This window comes from Aspergillus fischeri, genomic scaffold (genome assembly GCF_000149645.3).
Source record: "Aspergillus fischeri NRRL 181 1099437636245 genomic scaffold, whole genome shotgun sequence".
In the NCBI taxonomy this organism is placed as follows: domain Eukaryota; kingdom Fungi; phylum Ascomycota; class Eurotiomycetes; order Eurotiales; family Aspergillaceae; genus Aspergillus; species Aspergillus fischeri.
Genome location: NW_001509773.1, coordinates 13,200 through 31,887, shown reverse-complemented (window position 1 = coordinate 31,887; position 18,688 = coordinate 13,200). Strand labels below are relative to the sequence as shown.

The window sequence follows — 18,688 nt, the reverse complement described above, 5'->3', positions numbered from 1 at the left end:
AATCCAAACCAAACACTGCCGACTTAAGCACAACCAATGAGATCTATAGATACCTCAAAGGTCACCCCAATCTAGCGATAGAGCTAGGCGCCTCGCCCAATCAGAAGCTAATTAGCTACGTTGACTCATCGTTCCAAGATCAGGAGAACGGCAGATCTACTGAGGCGTATATCTTCTTCTTCGGTGGAGCACTGATCTCATGGAGTAGTAAGGCTCAGCCAATCGTTGCTCCCTCATCTACGATTGCCGAATACGTCGCGTTTGATGGCGCGGTTAAAGAAGCCATGTGGCTTAAGCGATTGACCTCCGCGCTTGGAATCAAAGATGATTCACCAGTTCCAATATGGACCAATAGCAGCAATGGACTAGATATCTTACGGAAGCCGGGATACCGATCTACTACCAAATGGATTGATAATCGCTATCATTTCGTCAAATGGGCGGTGGATCAAGGCAGAATCACCTTACATTGGATATCGGGGACAGATAACGTCGCTGATTGGCTGACGAAACCGCTAGTGAAGGCGGCATTCGAAGGGTTTAGGGCACGAGTGCTCGTAACCACCTAATGGAATGTAGATATTGCCTATTTAGGAAGTTAGATAGACCTCAACGCCAGCGTGCTGAGGGGGCCGTGTCGTAGGGTCACGTGACCTCTACTACCTTAGTCAGCCCGCTGCCCCTATCTCATCGCTGGTTAGGCCTCCTAGCTAGGGAATCCAACCATCTCAGTGCTACGTCAAATACTATTATGATGCTTTCCGATGTATTGTGTTGCCAGAACTTTCCACGCCACAGGCATGGTATGGTGACTTGTCAACTCAGGCAAACTGAAAAGAGGCATCGGTCACGTGGTCTAATGTTGATACCAGGCGATGATTGGTCAGGTGACCGTGGCCTTTGAGCAGCATTTCACAAGAATTTGGTTAGTACTAACGTACTATTCACTTTCCCACAGTCGTTTACATCCAGCCAGGGCATATCCAAAACCCCGTCCCCTCCTTCTGTCGGCGCCCATCGCAAGCCTTTCGGCCGCCAGCCCACCGATTCGACTATCCCTCCAGGTTCTTCCCACTACCACCACCACAATACTGCGACCGCCTTCCCACTTCTACGCCATTCAGCATGGCTAGTGGTTCTAGCACTGAACTCATGACGTACGTTGGCTACCTTTCTCTGGAATTACAATCACGTTGACCAAGTGCCGTCCAGGGACGAGGAATATAAGCAGAAAGTCGAGAATTCAGTTGGGCCCGTTGTGGTCACTTTCCTTTCCCCGTTGGACGACAAGTGCAAGGCTGTCGCCTGGAAGATCGAGGAGCTGAGTGACGAGTTCACAAGCGTCAAGTTCTACCGAGTCGACGTCAGAAAGCACGTCATGCTCTCCAGAGCCCTTTCCAGCACAGAATTGCCCATCGTTGTCTTTGTCAAGAACGGCACAGACGTTTTGACACTAGCCTCAGATGTTTCCCTTCCAAGAATTCGGGAAGGCCAGCGCTGTTCTCAATCTACATGGGTCCGCAGGTTCTAGTCATCCTGCTTTATATTCTCTTGGTCTCTATCTGCCATATATCATAGGTGTCGTGTTTGGATATCTCTACTTTTCACCACGATCACCGCCGTATACCGGGATACGTACTACTTCAGCGAGGGCTCTTCTGGTCTTGTCTACATTGGAGTTGGCGTGGGTGCTCTCATTGATATGTTCGCATTGGTGCCCTTGCTGATAGCATCTTACCCCGTCTCACAGCAAAGAACAATGGGATATCTGAGCCTGAGTTTCGACTTCGCCCACTAATCCCTGGAAGTCTGCTGCTCCCCATCGGCTTTTGCTGGTATGGATGGTCAGCCGACAAGCATCTGCATTGGATGATGCCGGTTGTCGGTATTGGCTGGATAGGCTGCCGCATGACCGCGACTATTCTCCCCATTCAGGTGTACTTAATTGATGCATACCGTGAGTATGCCGCGTCACCTATAGCAGACATCACTGAAGCCATCCGAACGGGTCTGCGGTTTAGAGTTTGGCTTTGATTCTATTTCCTTGTTTAGCATCTGCGATATCATGATATACCTTCCGACACCCCCTTCTTTTTTTCTTTTATCTGTTACACCACCCGTTTCCTCGAGTCAATATGTGGGATGGCGCGAGAATATACCCCGCTATGTGTTACAAGTTTGATGATTTTATGATCAATGTTGAATATGAATTATCAATCTGTGTAGGTTGAGACAGTAATGTTACCTATGATTCAACAGTATGGCTTCTGTTGTCTTTGTCTTGAGCCTGCACTTCCGGTGATCAAGCCTGATTCTTATCCATGTAAAGTAAGAGAGCTGTACGACCACCTATATACTGGGCCTAATGGGGTCTGACATGAGATGAAGCGGCACCAAGAGAGTCGGTGGCATTAGTAGTGTAAACAAGCGCATGGAATTATATATAGCCTATCTTCCTTCCCTGGCGCACCAATGGACCCGTCTTTAGTGAACTAAGTTCTGGCTGTATTTCTTGCGGAGTATCACTGCTCCCAGAAGCCTCTATTGCCCATACTGAAGTAGATCTACTGCCTGAATCAAATAAAGGTTACGATCATCAGCCATCATGACCAAGGTCTCTATCATCCTCACACTTTTCAACCTCGTTTCCTCCATCCTGGCATTCTGCTACACCCAGTCCCCTTTATACCCACCTCTATCTTACAACTGTCAGTCCTTCGAGGTATGGGACACTCTCAGCGAAGTAGAAGCATCGCTCTCGGATTTAGTCCGCAATTCCAACAACCTCAATACAACATCCTATTCAATTGAAATCACCTCATCGCAGTCCACCTTATGGTCGATGTTCCATACCGCAAAGGACAAAAATCTCACACGACCTGGAGTTAAGAGAGTTGACAAGAACAGCCGCTATCGTATCGCAAGTATCACCAAGGTCTTCACCGTCCTGGGGTTACTCCAACAGCATGCTGCGGGGAACCTGTCCCTCGAGGACACGGTGGACAAATACATCCCTCAACTTCGCAGCTCGCATCACCACAGAACTCCTAGTATCCAGTGGGACCAAATAACACTCCGATCCCTGGCAAGCCAATTCTCTGGTATCCCCCGCGACTGGGTCCCGGACCCCGACGTCGTCCACACAACTACAGAATGCGATCTTAAGCCCTGCACGGCAGAGGAATTAATCGACAACTTAACAAGAAGGTCTGCCTTGTTTCCCCCGAACACGAAGTCGGCGTATTCAAACCTTGCATTCGACCTCCTCGGGCTCGTATTAGTGAACGTCACCGGCACCACATACGAAGAATATATAACAACCTCGATCTTCGATCGCCTGGGAATGTCTCAGACATCCTTCGTCAAACCACCGGACAAAGTGTCCGTGCTTCCCAAAGGCAATGCATCGTTTTTCGACGTCAACTTGGGCGTGCAGAATCCCGCCGGCGGATTATACTCTTCTTCGAACGACATGTCAACTTTTCTCCGCTATGTCCTCGCCAACTTCACAGACATTGCGGATGGAAAGCTGAATTGGCTTCTACCTGTATCCTTCACAGCTGGGATGGGGAGTTTCTACGGCATGCCGTGGGAGGTTTACCGCACCGACAGAATCCTCCTCCTGGACGATAAGCGGAGGACCAGGACAGTGACCTTCTTCACCAAAGGCGGTGGTCTCCCCGGGTACAGAACTCTCATCCTCCTCGTGCCGGAATTCGATCTGGGTATCACGATTTTCACCGCCGGAAGCGACACATTCCTCGATGTAGTACAGGAAATTCTCACCGTTCCACTGATTCGGGCGGCTGATGAGTTTGCTGCTCGGCAGGTTAAGGAAACATATGTGGGGAGATACACTTCCCCATCTACCAACTCTTCGTTAACACTGATCTACACATCAACCCATGGCCTCGAGATCAGCGAGTGGATTTCAAATTCTACAGATGTGCTGAGCATCATATTCAACCAATTTCAATACCTGGGGAACGCACAATTACACGCTCAGTTGATTCCATCCGGTCTCTACAGAGACGAGGAGGAGCAAGTAGGAGAGATATGGAGGATTGCAGTCGTGATGGATCCGAGGGCGCCCCCGGATCCAGTTTTAGGGCGATCGAGCGAACACAAGACTAACGCTGGCTTATGGTCAGGTTCCACCCGCGTTTGGGATGAATTCTGTATTACTGATGTGGATAATATAATGTATGAGGGAAGACCCTTGAGCGAGGTTGTCTTTTGGGACAGGGACGAGGAGACTGGCATGTTTGAAAAGGTGGAATTGACCGCCTTGAGGATCAATTTGACTCGTGCGGACCAGATGGAAGAGGGAGGGATAATGGAGGGACATCTGATCAAGCAGGAACTTTGAGCCAGTGGCAAAAACTGTGGCATATCTTTCGGTGAATGCATTCTTGGCCGGGACTATTACCTTGGAGACAGTGAGATTTCATCACACGTTAGCTCAATTGGTTTTCCAAGTATATGACAAGCCCTTTGATCCCAACAATGGGGCGAGTGCCTCTTTGCAGGCGATCAATCGCCACATTATCTTCATTCACTGTCCTTTAGTTCGCTGCAGGATCCTACTTCCGTGGCTCCTCAAATCGAGAGCTCAGTTTCACGCCGTTTGCCTCCTTTTCCGTAAAGTCCAAAACATCCAACCACATTGTAAATGAGCGAAATCAACAGTTACAGCAGCTTCACATGCCGCCCATCACTGTGTCCGACATGATAGTATCCTCAACTTGACCACCGCGAAATGGAACGCCAAATTCTTCATAATGAACCGATAGAGGAGTTTAGTACCCTTTCTGAGACGTCCCGTAGTGGTGGAACTGTCGAACAAGCCGTTGCGAGGGCGAACGGAGGGTTACACAATCGTTGCTCCTGGTGACACAGCAGGACTTTTCAGTCAGCCGGCAGATAATCTGTCAACTCCTACGTTGCATTGTCGTTGATATGCTGTCCACTCATCGGCAGAGTTTCCTCCGTTGACGCGGCGCCGCGCGGCTGCACTTATGCTAAATGGTTTTGCATACTCATCCATAGTAATCATGGTACGAAATACTGCCACTTTGGGTTCATTTGTCTATTGATCGGTCATACAAATCACTGATAGTCATTCACCTGAGATCGATAGACTCTTCAGCTTGCAGCCAATGGTCGAGAATATCTACGATAATCTCGTAGAAGCCTACTGCCAAACGGAATCCGACAAAACCTTCATATTCAGTCTGCTCGGGCAACTTGTTGCTCAGCCTTTTGTGGACGGAAGTCCTGAGTACATATGATGATCCCCTCTTGGGCCCCGCACAATTCAATGTGGATTAAAAAGAGCGTGATTCCTAACAGTATTTGAAAACACAGTCGAGTATTCCCTATCATGTAGCTGTATTCGGTGGACGCATGCTATCTGTATCCTCTCGCCGTTTTCGCTTAAGGAAGCAATTGATGCCTGAAGCAGCAATGGGTCTTGTCTTTCTCACAGTGGTAATTCCGTCCTATACCAAATACTCGAGAAGTCCCTTCATTAGATCTTGAAATGGCCTGGTATGACCTTTGTGTTAGTCATGTTCATTCTGCAGAGAATTTGAGACAATGTGTTATAGTGAAGGTGGTGACTATAGTGAGAAGACAGGCTGAATATTAATACTCGTATAGTATTATTGAACTCAAAGATAACATGAATGGGCTATTCCTTTAGGGAGAGTACTTACTGAATAAGCAATGGCTTTTCTAGAATATTCTGCATCAAAGGCTACAGTGACTAGGCTATTGGACTGGCTAACAATGAAGAGATGTGGTGACACTGATTGGCCCTGTAGTTGAAAGGCAATTGAAACCTTGATGATTCCATCAACACTTCTAAAAGGATGGCAATGAACAATTGCAGCTATATAAAACAATAAGAATGCAGTTTGCTCTTTGTTGATAACTGCTTTGGGACTAGTGCGGCTAAGACACCTTTGAAGGGAGGGAACACGGTGAGCGTTGGCTCGTCGCGCTCCCAAGGGTTCCGGAGGATGCGGATGTCAGCTCCACGCCGGACGCGAGACAGGCTGGTGTAGAGCTGGCCATGTGCGAATACTGGCATGGTGAGGTCAACCACGACGCGGTCCAGCGTCAGACCCTGGCAACTGGCGACGCTGGACAGTCCAATTGGCACGATGCGGTCGGAATTCAAAGGTGATGCGAGGGAGGCAGAAGATCTGCATCTCCTCATCAGTAGCTTGAGAGGTCAGTAGCTGATTATGTTGCAGGAGGCGCACCTGGACGACATTAGCAAGTAAGTTCACCACCTGCACCCTCACATTCTTGACCAGGCCCTTTTCAATGGAGAGATTGCCCCTGATGCTCGCGACACAGCCGACTTTAAGAGAGAGGTTATGTGGTGGGACGCCAGGCTCATGTAACATGGTGAGAAGATCAGCTTCTGCACCGGTCGGTAGGTGGAAGCTGGACTCGTCCATTTCCTTAATTGTGTCATGACTGTAGTAAGCGGCTTCCTTGTAGTTAGTATGCTGAGCAGACGGCAGCAGAGGGGAAGGACTTACTGGAAGACCCTGACAGGGAGTCCAGCTACAGTTGGTTGAAGATATCTACCCGCGCGTTGAAGGGGCTCAGGAATGCTCGGCGGACAGCGTCAGGGGAGGTAGCAAGGGAGTCGTCAAGGAATAGGAATCTAGCAGCACCATCCATGTTTTCAAGATGCCGCAGATGCCGCACTGGCACAGGGGCCTCGAATGGCAGCACCACATCACCGACCTGGTCCACCCAGGTGGCGTAAGCCACATCCCCCGCATACCGGATCGGAATTGTCAGACGCAGGATGTCGAAGTGGTCCCAGAGATATGAGGAGCGAACAGAGTGGTTCAGCGTGGCAGATGGGCGACAGCTACCACGGACCACTGGTGCCACTTGGCGGAAGTCACCCAGTGCAATGAAGGTCTTTCCACCAAAGGGAAGCTGATTGATATCTTGGAGGAGCTGGTTTGCACACTCCAGCACGGCCATTTCCGCGATTGGTAGCTCTTCCCAGATGATCAGTTGCGCATGACGGATCAATTCTGCACGCGCACGATACAGACTAATCTTCGACTCCAAACCCTCATCACTGTCCTGCACAGGGATACCAAAGGCAGAGTGGGCGGTCCTACCGCGCTCGTAATGGATGACACTGAGCGCAGTCGTGCCTGTGACACAGACAATACCACAATCAGCACGGACCCGGTCACAGAGGGCAGCCATCAGAAAGGTCTTGCCCCGCCCAGCGCGGCCGTCGACAAAGAAGCAGGCTGCACCATGTGGATCCTGCTGGCGCAGGATACGCTCAAAGATCCACCGCTGGTCAGCATTCATCCTTGTACGGGCCGCGTCAGCACGGGCACGGAGCACTGCCCAGTGTGGATGGAAGAAGTTGAGCTCCAGGTCCACCTCAGAGCCATAGTGGTGGCGTTGTGGCTCCGGTAAGCCGCATTGGGCCAGGGAAGAACCTTGGGAGGAGAGGTGGCGCGCTATATCCTCCAGAGCCAGATTAGTGGCGTCATCCGATGGTGATGGAGCCCGTAGTCTGCGCAGAGGTCACGCTGGAACCGTGTCCAAAGCTGCATTGCGGGGAATGGAAGGTCCAGGAGAAGATACGCAAAGAGGAAGCGGAGCTGCGAGGGGCGGCTATACGCAGCGATGGCCTCACTAATGGCGTATTCAGCCTCGCTGACATCCCGGAGCAGGCCCAGAGCGGTAGCCGCTTCATGATAGGTTGCGTAGCAATGGTCGTGGACAGTACGGAGGTCCTGAAAGCTTGACGCGGGGCGCACCTGTAGCAGCGCTCGCAGGTAAAACTGCTCCTTGTAGTGCAGTGGGATGACCTGTATCCGGGTGACAATATCCCCAGCTGCACGTCGCCGTACCACCTTCTGCCGCAGCCCTTGGTTTGTCTCCACCTCGGTGATCAGGACCTGGCCTCTATCAAGTGGGTCGTCTAATGGCAAGGTCTCAAAGTAGTAGCGGCTGAAGAATTCCATATATGTCAGCTGCTGGAACAGCTCTGTAGGCGGACGCTGGAAGTACCATAACAGATCACTCATCGTGGAGAATCCCGGCGCAGTTGGACGGCGCATCCTGGCGAGGTTACGTCCTTCCAGATGGACTGGGAGGCAGCGGACACTCGGATTCTTATGCACAGTTTCAAAGTTGAAGATACGGTACACTGCCTCAGAGGCAGACAGATAACGCGCGCTCATATAATCCTTATACTCATTGACAATGTCTTCTTCATCCCCAGCGTCCACCATGTTGTGAAGGCTGAATCTGGTGCGATCAGGGCCCTTGAAGAGGTATTTAAATAGATAGAGGAAGATAACCGCCGTGGAGCAGACGTCAACATAGATATGGCAGTCGAGAAGCTTCAGCAGCGCGGGTATATGTGGTGTAACCCAGCAGCTGTCGGCGTTCCGTCGACGGTAGTGCACGCGTCCCAGGTCGTCCAGGTGCGTGTGGGGTGTGATAGGCTGCGGGTAGCCGTAAATACATCGGCCGTTGCGGTTACAGCGCGACCCTGGACGGGCCAGGTGGTTCTGTGAGTGCATGTGGAAGCGCCTTACCTGACGGTAGAGATCTGGTTCCTGCTCTGCATCCGGCAGCTCTGCGGAAATGAAGATATCGAGCGCTGACAGCGGCGGCTCCTGCTTGAACTTCACCCACAATGTGGGCGTGTGGCAGGCCTCACTTCTGGAACTCAACGACGCTGATCTCATAGACCAGCTCCCCGAATCACTTACGCAGGAAGGCCTTCAGGATCCCCAACCGAGCTCGAAAGGCGCGGCAGACGACAGCTGGGATATCAGTAACATCCTGGCCAGGTAGGAGTTGCGACTGGATCTCCGACCATTGCGGGTTAGTCGTCATGGTTAACCAGATTGATGGCTTTCCCAGCTTCCTAGCAATTGCCAGTGAGTCTGTCACCTGGTCAGAGGCCCAGGCGCGAGAGCCCATGAAGCTCGCCGGAATCTTGTTCTGGAAGAGGTCAGGGATTAAAGGGTCAGCGGCCTCATCCATTGATGTAGCGTGGACACGGCGCCCCCGTTGCAGGTAGCGTAATCGCTCCTCCCCCGTCCGCGAGAACATATCAACGGCGTACTCGCAGGCCAGGCGGCCGAGGACCTGGAAGCGCCGATCGGAAAGGAAGAGGTGGCGGTACCACTGGATCTGCGTGCAAGGCATGGCCTTCTGGAAGTTATCAATATAGCCCCAGCCGCGTGTACCATGGGGAAAGAGCAGCGGATACTGCAGCGGCTCATACTGACAGGACAAAATGGGGACGAACCGCGGTTGCAGACCTCCTCGGCCGAAGAAGACCACCTGGCGAGGGTTCACGTGACGGAGACTGTCCGTGTTGATAACGGCAGCGATCTCACCACCTGTCGGTGGCACTGACAATTCCACTGCCAGTGGCATGGCCTCATCACTCACCTGGGTCAAGGCATGGCGCAGAGTGCGAACGTACGGACTCGCTCGGTCCAGGAACTGGCGTACAGTGTTCACAGCGTCCTCCGGCAGTGACTGCTCCCGGGCACGCTCAGCGCGTGCCGCCTCATCGTACAGGAACCAGTGCATGCTATGACCTTTATCAGTGATGTCCAGCGAGCGGTGGTAGACGCGACCCTCGAGGACGACATTTGCGAGTCCCTGAAACGGCACGAAGCGACCAGTGGTCCCAATCACGGAGAAGGCAAAGAGGTTGTTGAGTTGACGACTCATGCGTGAGATGCGACCTTGATACTGTAATGAAAAAGGCGTCGATATAGTGCTTTGTGGGTTACCTACCCCGCTAATGGCGCCTATCTTGGTACCTCGGCTATCAGGCACCAACCACTCTCCAGTGTGTATATAGCATACAGTTCTCTACCTAGTTTCCTAGTTCTACTTACTAGCGAAAGTCCATTCCCTTGGAGTCAACTCTCACTTCGTTCATTTGCTTATTATGGAATCTTAACAGATACCGCTCCAGAAAGGGGTGTAGGAGGTCATCACAGGCGGGTAGGCGCGGCAAACGTTTACGCCCCTGGCCGCAGCACCATCCATCTTCCTCTGTAGACAGGAGGGCGGTACTACAGAAGGAGCAGATCCTCGACCACCCTTGCGAGAAGGGGGTCACGACCATCGCCGCCAGCCGATCCCACCAGGGGAGGGTCGGCCTGGGAATCGCGCGGGATAAGAGTCCCCTGACAGCAGCGGCCCTAGCACGACACTGATAACATAGCTGCTGTGCAGCCGCTGCTGACAGCCAGGATTGGTCACACTGAGAGCAAATAGCCTGGTGGACCGACTCAATTAGTGGTAGCTGTGGCAGCTCGACAGCGTCTGCGACGGGAAGGACACCAGGCAGGCGCGCAGTCTCCGGTCGAGGCGGGGCCAGTTGAGTGTCCGGCAGCTGAAGGTTCAGTGAACGTTGAGGCTGGACGGGCTCTGCCAGAGGCGTAGCCTGTAGCGGCGGGAGCACGGGGAGCAGCAGACATGGACGCTGGACTGGTGCAGGAGCAACAGGGGCAGCAGGGGCAGTACGGCGACGCCGGCGGCGGCAGGCGTCACAGGTCCTATACCAAGCATGATCCCATGGCCGCAGGCAGCGCGAGCAGGTGGGTAGACGGGGATGGGAAGTCGCATCGGACATGTAGTGTAGCTTCACGAAGCCATCGAGGCTTGATGGAAGGGATCGTACGGAAGATCAAGGACTGACCGACAACCATCAGCGGGTTATATATTCGCGTACGCATCGTCGCAAACTGTACGTGGTGGAGAGGGCGCGCACAAGCCACGGACATGTGCTTCAGATGGCATCTATGTAAAAGGCGTGTTCTTGGTCGCTAGTCCGCAATACATTTGAATTATATCTCGATAGTCACGTTCTTCCCGAACACTCCGAACAGGCCTGGGGAGCTGGTTCCCGTGAGGTACCGTACCGGGGTTCGATGGGAGATTAGTGACAGTATGTTACAATGGCTCATTGGACGATGAAATCCAGACACATTCTGAGACACGGTACGGCTACACATGAGTCGTTTATAGCTGTCTGTCTAGGCTGTGTGGCAACGGACTTCAATACCTACAGGGCAAGGGACAGTGGAGGATGGAGCGAAGAATGTTGTGCGATTGGCGTCTCGGAAACATGGATAGTGAGAAAGGGAAAAGACAAACCGAGGATAAAGAAGAGGCAGCATACATTCTAGAAGTGTTGCGGTCTGGAGAGCGTGTGCTCTACCTCCAAGGAATCCTCAAATTCGAAGCCAGTCACTGCCAGCTTGGAACATATGCCGAGGAGACGGACTCGCGAGCAGTTTATTCGTTCTTACCATCGGTTTGCTTTGAAGGGCGGAACTAATCCATATGGCGGAGGTATTGATATTTATTCGGCGGAAAGTACCATCGTGCTATACGAGGCCACAGTATACGTGAGCCTATGTCGCCCCTGCCAAACGGGCCAACACCCAGTGACGTACTCAATGCAGTACAGACTGATTGCGAAAGCAGACGACAATATATCCGACCAAGAGATGACCGGTTATTCAGAGCTACATATGACCACCCCGATGGAACACGAGATTGTTCTACGTGTGACCAGAACCAGCTAGTAGACCGTGAACCCCGAGAAACCAACATGCCTGATTTCCATTACGGTTTGATTGCTTCTGGTGATCAGGTCATGAAGGATGCCAAAATTCGAGACTCTATTGCGCAAGAGTTGAATTTGCTCTGTTTCGAAATGGAAGCTGCCGGGTTCATGGATCAACTCCAGCCTCTTGTGATTCGAGGAATATGCGACTATTGCGACTCCCATAAAAACAAAAAGTGGCAAGAGTATACGGCTGTTGCTGCTGCTGCTTATGCAAAAGTGTTCATATCAAAGAATCCTTCGCCCCAATGATTAGCAGCATGATGTCTTGATCTCTGCCAGAACTGGTACAAAGGACACCACTGACCGGTGAACTAGTCGATATCAAATTGCGGGAATACTATGACATGGGCAATCGTCTGAAGATTAAGCGCCTTTCCGGAGATTTTCTGGATATGGATCAATGCTACATCAACCTTTCTATAATATAATACCAACATAAGAACCAGGATACAAAGTTGCAAGAGGAATCACCACCTTCAAGGTTCTCACTATTCAGTCGCCTGAAACTAACTGCAGATACTCCTGAAAGGGAAGTCACACTCCCAGACCTACTTCGTGACCGACAACTTCCGAATGGCCAAATGATCCAACCGAGACGGATTTTAATTCGCGGACGCGCGGGTGTTGGGAAAACAACACTCTCCAAGAAGATTGTGCATGACTTTTACCACCAACGGATGTGGGCCGCCCTTTTTGATCGCGTGATATGGATACTTTTGCGAAAGCTCAAGGGGATGTCAAGCCTGGATGAATTTTTCCGCCGGGAGTACTTTTCTTTCCAAGCCGAGCGTGATGATTTGGTTTCCAAGCTTTGGAAAACGGTTTTGAATCCAACCTATAAAAGAACTCTCTGGTTATTGGACGGCCTTGCCGAAATATCAGGATATCGCAGTATTTCCGGCACTGACTTGACTGAGGTATTCAACAGCCTATTGTATCAGGACAATGTGGTCATCACATCCCGCCCATATGCTGTGAACATGTCTGGTCTTGCTCCTTTTGACCTAGAACTAGAGACTGTCGGGTTTCATCCGAGTCAGGTGCGGGCTTATTGGCCAAAACTATGAAGGATTCAGATATTATCGATCAAATTCATTCATTTATTCGGAGCCACTGGCTAATCCAGGGACTTGTTCGGATACCAATCCAGCTTGATGCATTGTGCTATAGTTGGAATAAGAACAACTTCCATTCTGATGCTTCACCACAAACCATGACAGAATATATTGTATGCACTCTGTAGGACTCAACTAGCCGTGTAAGCTATCCTGTTCCAGTGAGAATACCTCAAGGGCCGAAAGTGAGAAGAGTAAGTCCTTGAATATCCCGAGCCCTGAGTGTGTCCTATGCACTTCATCTATTGCTCATCTAGCACGATGGACCAAATCTTTCAGCTAAATTCTTGGGAGAATCAAGAGAGCTTAGCAAAAGGAACTAAGCCGTGGAGAGCGTGCCTCAAGTGGGCGTGCGGCGCTGTAGTGTGTGTGGCTGTGGCCGACAGCACGCGGGGCTAGGCGCACTTGCCATCAGCCTTGCTCTTGAACCCATAAATATATTTATGGAGTCACCAACGACTGGCAAGACAGAACACTTTTACTGCTGCCAGCCGACCAGCTCAACTCACATGCCCCAATGGCGACTCTAAGTGACCTGCCACACGAGGTGCTGACGATTATCTTTCAGGCTCTATCTCCCTCAGCGGTTATATCTACCTGTCTTGTTTCTAAACGCCTCTATGAAGCCTGCCTCCCTGTCCTCTACGCTTCGTTCAGAGCGAGCAGCAATCCAAAGCAAACTTGGAGAAGATTCCACTCATTCCTGAACATGATCGCAAGAGACCATTCTCTTGGTCGACGCGTCAAATCAGTTCTTATCAATGACATCAGCGATGATGATATTGCAGCCTTACGCAATTCAATTATTCCGTTGCTATCTCAGGCATCAAACATACAACAATTTGCAATACCTGGACACCCAAATCTGCTGCCCGAGCTGAAGCGACTGCTCTCTTCAGGCGATCTTCCCCTCCAACGCCTACGAGCCTTTCAATGTGTGAACTGTGGGCCTGAGATATGGGAAATCATACCACACTTTCCGCTGTTATCTCAGCTATCTCTAAGGAATTATTCATGCGAGCTGTCTGCACTGCATCTACAGGCATCCAATCTACCTATTGAGCATATCTTGCTTGAAGGATGTAATCTTGGTTCACAAGCTATATGTGTGGTGATCAGGAGCTGCAAACGTCTAGTGAGCTTCCAATATCTTCATCCTCGGCTTCGCGAAGAGGCTTTTATAAGCATTATGCCACTCAGTGCTCCAGATATATATGAGGCTTTGCTTCTTCACAAAGATCACTTGGGAGAATTTCTTGTGCAGGATCATAACTACCGAGTATCATACGATGAGACCCCAAAGTTTGGATCTTTCAGAGACTTTCCGGCTCTTCAGAGGCTTGGTGTGGACTGTAACACACTCTCCATGAAAGCGTCTTTACCGCCGTCACTACATTCGATAGCAATCCGGCACTGCAGCTCATCTACATCCATAGATGTGCTGCTCTATCTGGCTCGCCATCCCTCAGTGGAAGCAATCCAATTCGATGATTCCGATGGGGGGACCGCTATTTTCTTCCAACAGTTGCAATCATCGGGGCGGATACGGAAGGACATCCAGGTTCATCTTGTGTCTACGTATGCTACCGCCATACAATTCGACCATCTAAGCCTGGTTACTTATCCTTTGCCCTGGATTGGCGTCCCAGAACTCAGCTAAGGATCTCCGATACCAAATTCAAAAATTTATGGGTTAGGTGTCCAGCTTATACAGTGCCCGTTAGGGTAATTACCAGTCGACCACTGCTAGCTTACGCTGCAGTGGCGGCTGTTCTTGGAATGAGGGCCGACTGCTATTGCTTGTCTAGGTCCAGTTACGTAGCACTGTTCCTCTAGTCAGCCACAGCCAGATATAGTCAGACTTCGTGCAAGCAATGAAGAAGTACTATCATTTTAAGTGACACATACGCTCAACAACAGGGGAGAGAGACGCTGAGAAGTTGAAGCTAAGGGCCGCAACGATCTTCACGCGCATGCCAACAGCAATTGGCAATTGTAGAGAAGGATAGCTGGCCAAGCTAAATGGATTAGTCGCGGCAAAATTGGGTAACTCGCCGTCAATATCCCAATCACCCTGAGACAATGAGGAAGGCGGTTGCCAATGAGCCATCGTCTCAAATCTGGCCAGTCATTTTTGTCCACATACCATGTCATCACGAGGAGTGAGCCCTCATCACCACTTGCTGACAAAGTTGGTGATGCCAAGAGCACATAACAAGCTACCGTGAACGTAAGGATGAAAGAGGCATAGCGGTAATTCTGGCTACGCGAGTAAATGCTCAAGGGCTAAACTTCTTATCACGTGATTGATCCAGAATGGTGAGTAGACCCTCGCCAAAGCCCGCCCAAGCCCATGGGTACCCGCCAAGAACCCTGTTGAAGTGAGATTAGATTGATTGATTGTTCTTCTTAAGGGATTTCTCTTTTACAGGGGCGGGATGCCTCATATATATACTGTTCCCAATCCCTGCCATAAGGTTCAGCCACCGTGATACTCGACACCATGGGCAGGTAATGGACACCCCAAACCCAGCTTGGGTTACCCATGGGCGGGCCGAAAAGTTGAGAACCCAGCCCAACCCGCGATTTGGCGAGGTCTAATGGTGAGTCCTCATCATGACAGTGCTGATAGGTGGTGATGAGCACATCAGTTAAAAAGCACAAGGGCAGCCGTACTCAGCATGGCACTCTTCTCTTGTTATACGCCGCTGCTCTCAGGAAGAAAGAATAGATGATGGGCAGGTTTCACCAGCATGTATACACGTCGAATGATACTTGCTCAATTGTCACTTTTGGCACAAAGGCTCAAGTTCACTCTACTAACAAATCCCCACTCTCAGCCGGTATCTGCCGAGGCGGCGCTGGATCAATCTAATCATAAACGCTTCGGGAGAACGTAGACTGTCCACTGGCAGATAAATTCATGATGGTTCAACTTGTCAGCAACTACTGTTCTTGAAAAGGGCACTGCTCGAGATATCAAAGGCCGTATACTATCAGTAAACAGGTAGCTATGCGTCTAGAAGCTGCATAACCCTAAATAGAACAAGCTTATCACGCCTGACAGACACAGTTTGGTGCCTAGATCGAAAAACCAAGTTCCAAGGATATATGTCGGGCTAGGATTCTCCCTTCGCTACTAGCCAACGCTGCAAAAATAACCTCAGTAATACGGGGGAATTCCGCAGCGACTGGCACAACATGATTGATGAATCGTCTTCAAAAGCCTCGCGCCTGGTTTCGAGTTGCTGGATGACGAGTTGTGCGATTTTGTCTTCTCGTAGCCGGTTTGGGTCTAACCAATCGCAGGCAATGATAGACATCCCCGGTGTGTAGACCATACCGTTCTCTCCCAGCAGACTGAAAATCATGTTAACGAACTCCAGAAAGGTTAACAGCTGCCAGCTATTCTCGGCTGTATTTTTATATTTTTGATAGATAATCCCTTGGAGATTGTTTGATAATCCCCAGGACACCACCAGGTTGTATACCGACACATGCAGCGCAAGCTCATTTCCTTCGTCTATGGTAACTGTTAGTATGACTAGGACATGGAGGAGAACAGGAACCCTAACCGGAAAGGTAAGATAAGGGACAGAACTCATTAGAGTATGTTCCGACATAGATAAGTTCCAGAATTCGCCACACCGTATTGACATTTTTAATATCAAAATGCAACTCGAGTCTGCCTGTCTCCTGGAAACTTCGACGAAATTGGCGTTGAAAATATCGGCTCTCTTCCTCCAAGATCGGAGAGTGGACCGGAATTCTGAAGCCACCTATGACAATGGATGCATCAGCACCCTCACCTGTCTCCCAGAGCCTTTGCTTATAGCACCTATCGGCGTAGGGGAATAGAAGTTCCTCTCCAGACATTCTGGTTTGTCCTACCAGGTTCTCCTAGGGTAGCAGCGTAGACGATGGTCTCACTCTATTTATCCTTCATCGGCAATGGTTTAGAAGACTATTATCATCTTACGAACGTTGCCCACAATGCGGTAGGCTGACATTGTCATTGATGTTACGTTGACCAGATGCTACTGTGGCTCCCGCATGAAACAATAACTCTAGTCAACAAGGGCAAGCAAATGGCGCATGTAAGGGTGGAGAACTAGTGGGCACACCACTTTTGAGCTTACAGAAATAACCAGGGATATGTATACCAAGGTCAATTTGATAACAACTCAGTTGAACATGCGCGCGCGAGCTTAAGTAAAACCCTAGAGTTGATCATTGGAGTAGCAGAGCGGGTTTGCTTATATATGTCAAGATTCGAGAGGATCGGCTTCTGAGCTACCGGTATATTCATAAGATGGAAATCTTTCTCTTCCCACACTCGTAAAGAGGGGTCATAGACAGCATTGACTATTGAGGCGTAATCCTTCAAATCACGTGCTACTGGAGCTATACTTTTGAACTGTGTCGTCCTTTGTGATAGCATGAGGAACGCCAATGCCCAATGTCGTCTATATTCCATCCCGTAGACTGACACTACGTTGTGTAGCAAGCAGACTATACGGTCACGATGCGCGGCTTCCAAGTAGATGCGAAACACCAGGCCGTTCTACAGTTGTGTAGTTCTAGTGCTCGTATAAATAGATGGCTATAGGGTAGAGGGGGCTCATAACGCGGATTTCTCCCTCGGAGAGAAATAACACATCTCTCAGATTGTGGGCCTGTTCGGCTGTCCGTAAAGTTTTATTTGATTCTATTTTTTCAATGTCTTGTACAGCATTCGGCCAAGTTTCACCTCGACGACCTGGTTAATTTCGATGGTTCAGGGGTGAAGGACGGGATAATAACCCCAGTAAAAGGAGAACGACATTGTGACCAGTCCAGTTTGCATCAGATAAATATACAGAATCAATGGCGATCTAACACCTCTGATGTTTCCCTCCGTCGTATATATCTGCTATGGCTTTGATCTTTAACCGTGCAATTTCGCAGAGCCAGCTTCTGGAGGCTTTGCGATAAGCCCCAGCGCTGAGACAAAAAATATACCGATGCATGAAGAGATTCACCTCGCAAAGTGTCTTGCATTTTTTGTTAGTATAGCACTGTGGGATGAGGATATAACGCACCTGACGTAGCAGCTTTTGGGCATGGGCTTGTGGAGTAGTACCTGAGGTATATGAGCATCAAAGTTCTCCACACCGTGTGTATATCCGCTTCCTCGATGGTGATCTCCCGTAACCCTGATTTGCGAAGACTTGCCTGAAAGCATGATTGTAGTATAGGACTTTCCGCTCCAAGAATCATGCTATGAACCCCAAACTTCACATTGGCCACAATGAGAGTGGCATCCACGCCCTCTTTCTTCTCCCAGAGTAGCCTGCGTTTATTCCGGATCAGACGTCTGAATAATCCAGGGGGCGGCATGGTGATAATTTTCTCTCCTTCCTTTTGGAGAGCACTCTGTTCCCCAGGGGTTGAACCGTCCTGCCCTCGATGGGCTTGCGCGCCCCCTGATTGGTCCATTGCCCTGGCTCCCCCCTCGTATCCGCCGCGCGTGCTCCCGGTGCGTGCGTGCGTGGGGATACAGCCCCCTGATATGGTGCTGCCCATGTTTCCTACCTCAGCACTCTAGATCCACGCCTTCGCCCTGATATAATCACTAATCACTAACTAATCACTTTACTGTGTGAATTAGCTTCCTAGCTTGTGTTTCAGGTCGCGTTTCCAAGGTCGCGTTTCCAAGGTTGTGTTTCCAGGTTGTGTTTCTAGGTTGTGTTTCTAGGTTGTGTATTTCTAGGTCATATTTCCAGGCCGTGTTCAGTGTTCCCAAGGTCCACCTATCCAGGTTATGTTTCTATGTCGCATACCTAATATATCCTAACTAGTAGTGATCTAGTTTCACCTCTATTCTCCTCTTACTGTATATATCCTCCTCTCCTTTTAA

The 18,688-nt window shown here is 50.2% G+C and overlaps 5 protein-coding genes across 5 annotated transcripts, besides 4 other annotated features; 3 read left to right on the top strand and 2 right to left on the bottom strand.

Annotated features, from left to right (window-relative positions):
- Nucleotides 1–545: part of a mobile genetic element that runs on past the window's edge.
- Nucleotides 546–1,125: 580 nt separating this feature from the next.
- NFIA_101290 (thioredoxin domain protein) lies at nt 1,126–1,531 on the top strand (the record flags this gene model as incomplete). The annotated part of the gene is made up of 2 exons (XM_001266541.1): nt 1,126–1,157; nt 1,213–1,531. 2 exons carry the CDS (start codon nt 1,126–1,128, stop codon nt 1,529–1,531), a joined length of 351 nt encoding a protein of 116 aa, XP_001266542.1.
- A 1,074-nt stretch (nt 1,532–2,605) lies between these two features.
- NFIA_101280 (serine hydrolase domain-containing protein) lies at nt 2,606–4,369 on the top strand (the record flags this gene model as incomplete). Its single annotated transcript, XM_001266540.1, has 1 exon — nt 2,606–4,369. The coding sequence occupies one exon, from the start codon at nt 2,606–2,608 to the stop codon at nt 4,367–4,369; it is 1,764 nt and encodes a 587-aa protein (XP_001266541.1).
- Nucleotides 4,370–6,101: 1,732 nt separating this feature from the next.
- NFIA_101270 (uncharacterized protein) lies at nt 6,102–9,759 on the bottom strand (the record flags this gene model as incomplete). The annotated part of the gene is made up of 4 exons (XM_001266539.1): nt 6,102–6,521; nt 6,604–7,570; nt 7,678–8,746; nt 8,781–9,759. 4 exons carry the CDS (start codon nt 9,757–9,759, stop codon nt 6,102–6,104), a joined length of 3,435 nt encoding a protein of 1,144 aa, XP_001266540.1.
- A 169-nt stretch (nt 9,760–9,928) lies between these two features.
- NFIA_101260 (uncharacterized protein) lies at nt 9,929–10,672 on the bottom strand (the record flags this gene model as incomplete). Its single annotated transcript, XM_001266538.1, has 1 exon — nt 9,929–10,672. One exon carries the CDS (start codon nt 10,670–10,672, stop codon nt 9,929–9,931), a length of 744 nt encoding a protein of 247 aa, XP_001266539.1.
- Nucleotides 10,673–11,167: 495 nt separating this feature from the next.
- On the top strand, nt 11,168–11,923 carry NFIA_101250 (uncharacterized protein; the record flags this gene model as incomplete). Its single annotated transcript, XM_001266537.1, has 2 exons — nt 11,168–11,343; nt 11,446–11,923. The coding sequence occupies 2 exons, from the start codon at nt 11,168–11,170 to the stop codon at nt 11,921–11,923; spliced, it is 654 nt and encodes a 217-aa protein (XP_001266538.1).
- A 6,526-nt stretch (nt 11,924–18,449) lies between these two features.
- Nucleotides 18,450–18,533: a microsatellite.
- Nucleotides 18,450–18,543: a microsatellite.
- Nucleotides 18,487–18,543: a microsatellite.
- Nucleotides 18,544–18,688: the final 145 nt, after the last annotated feature.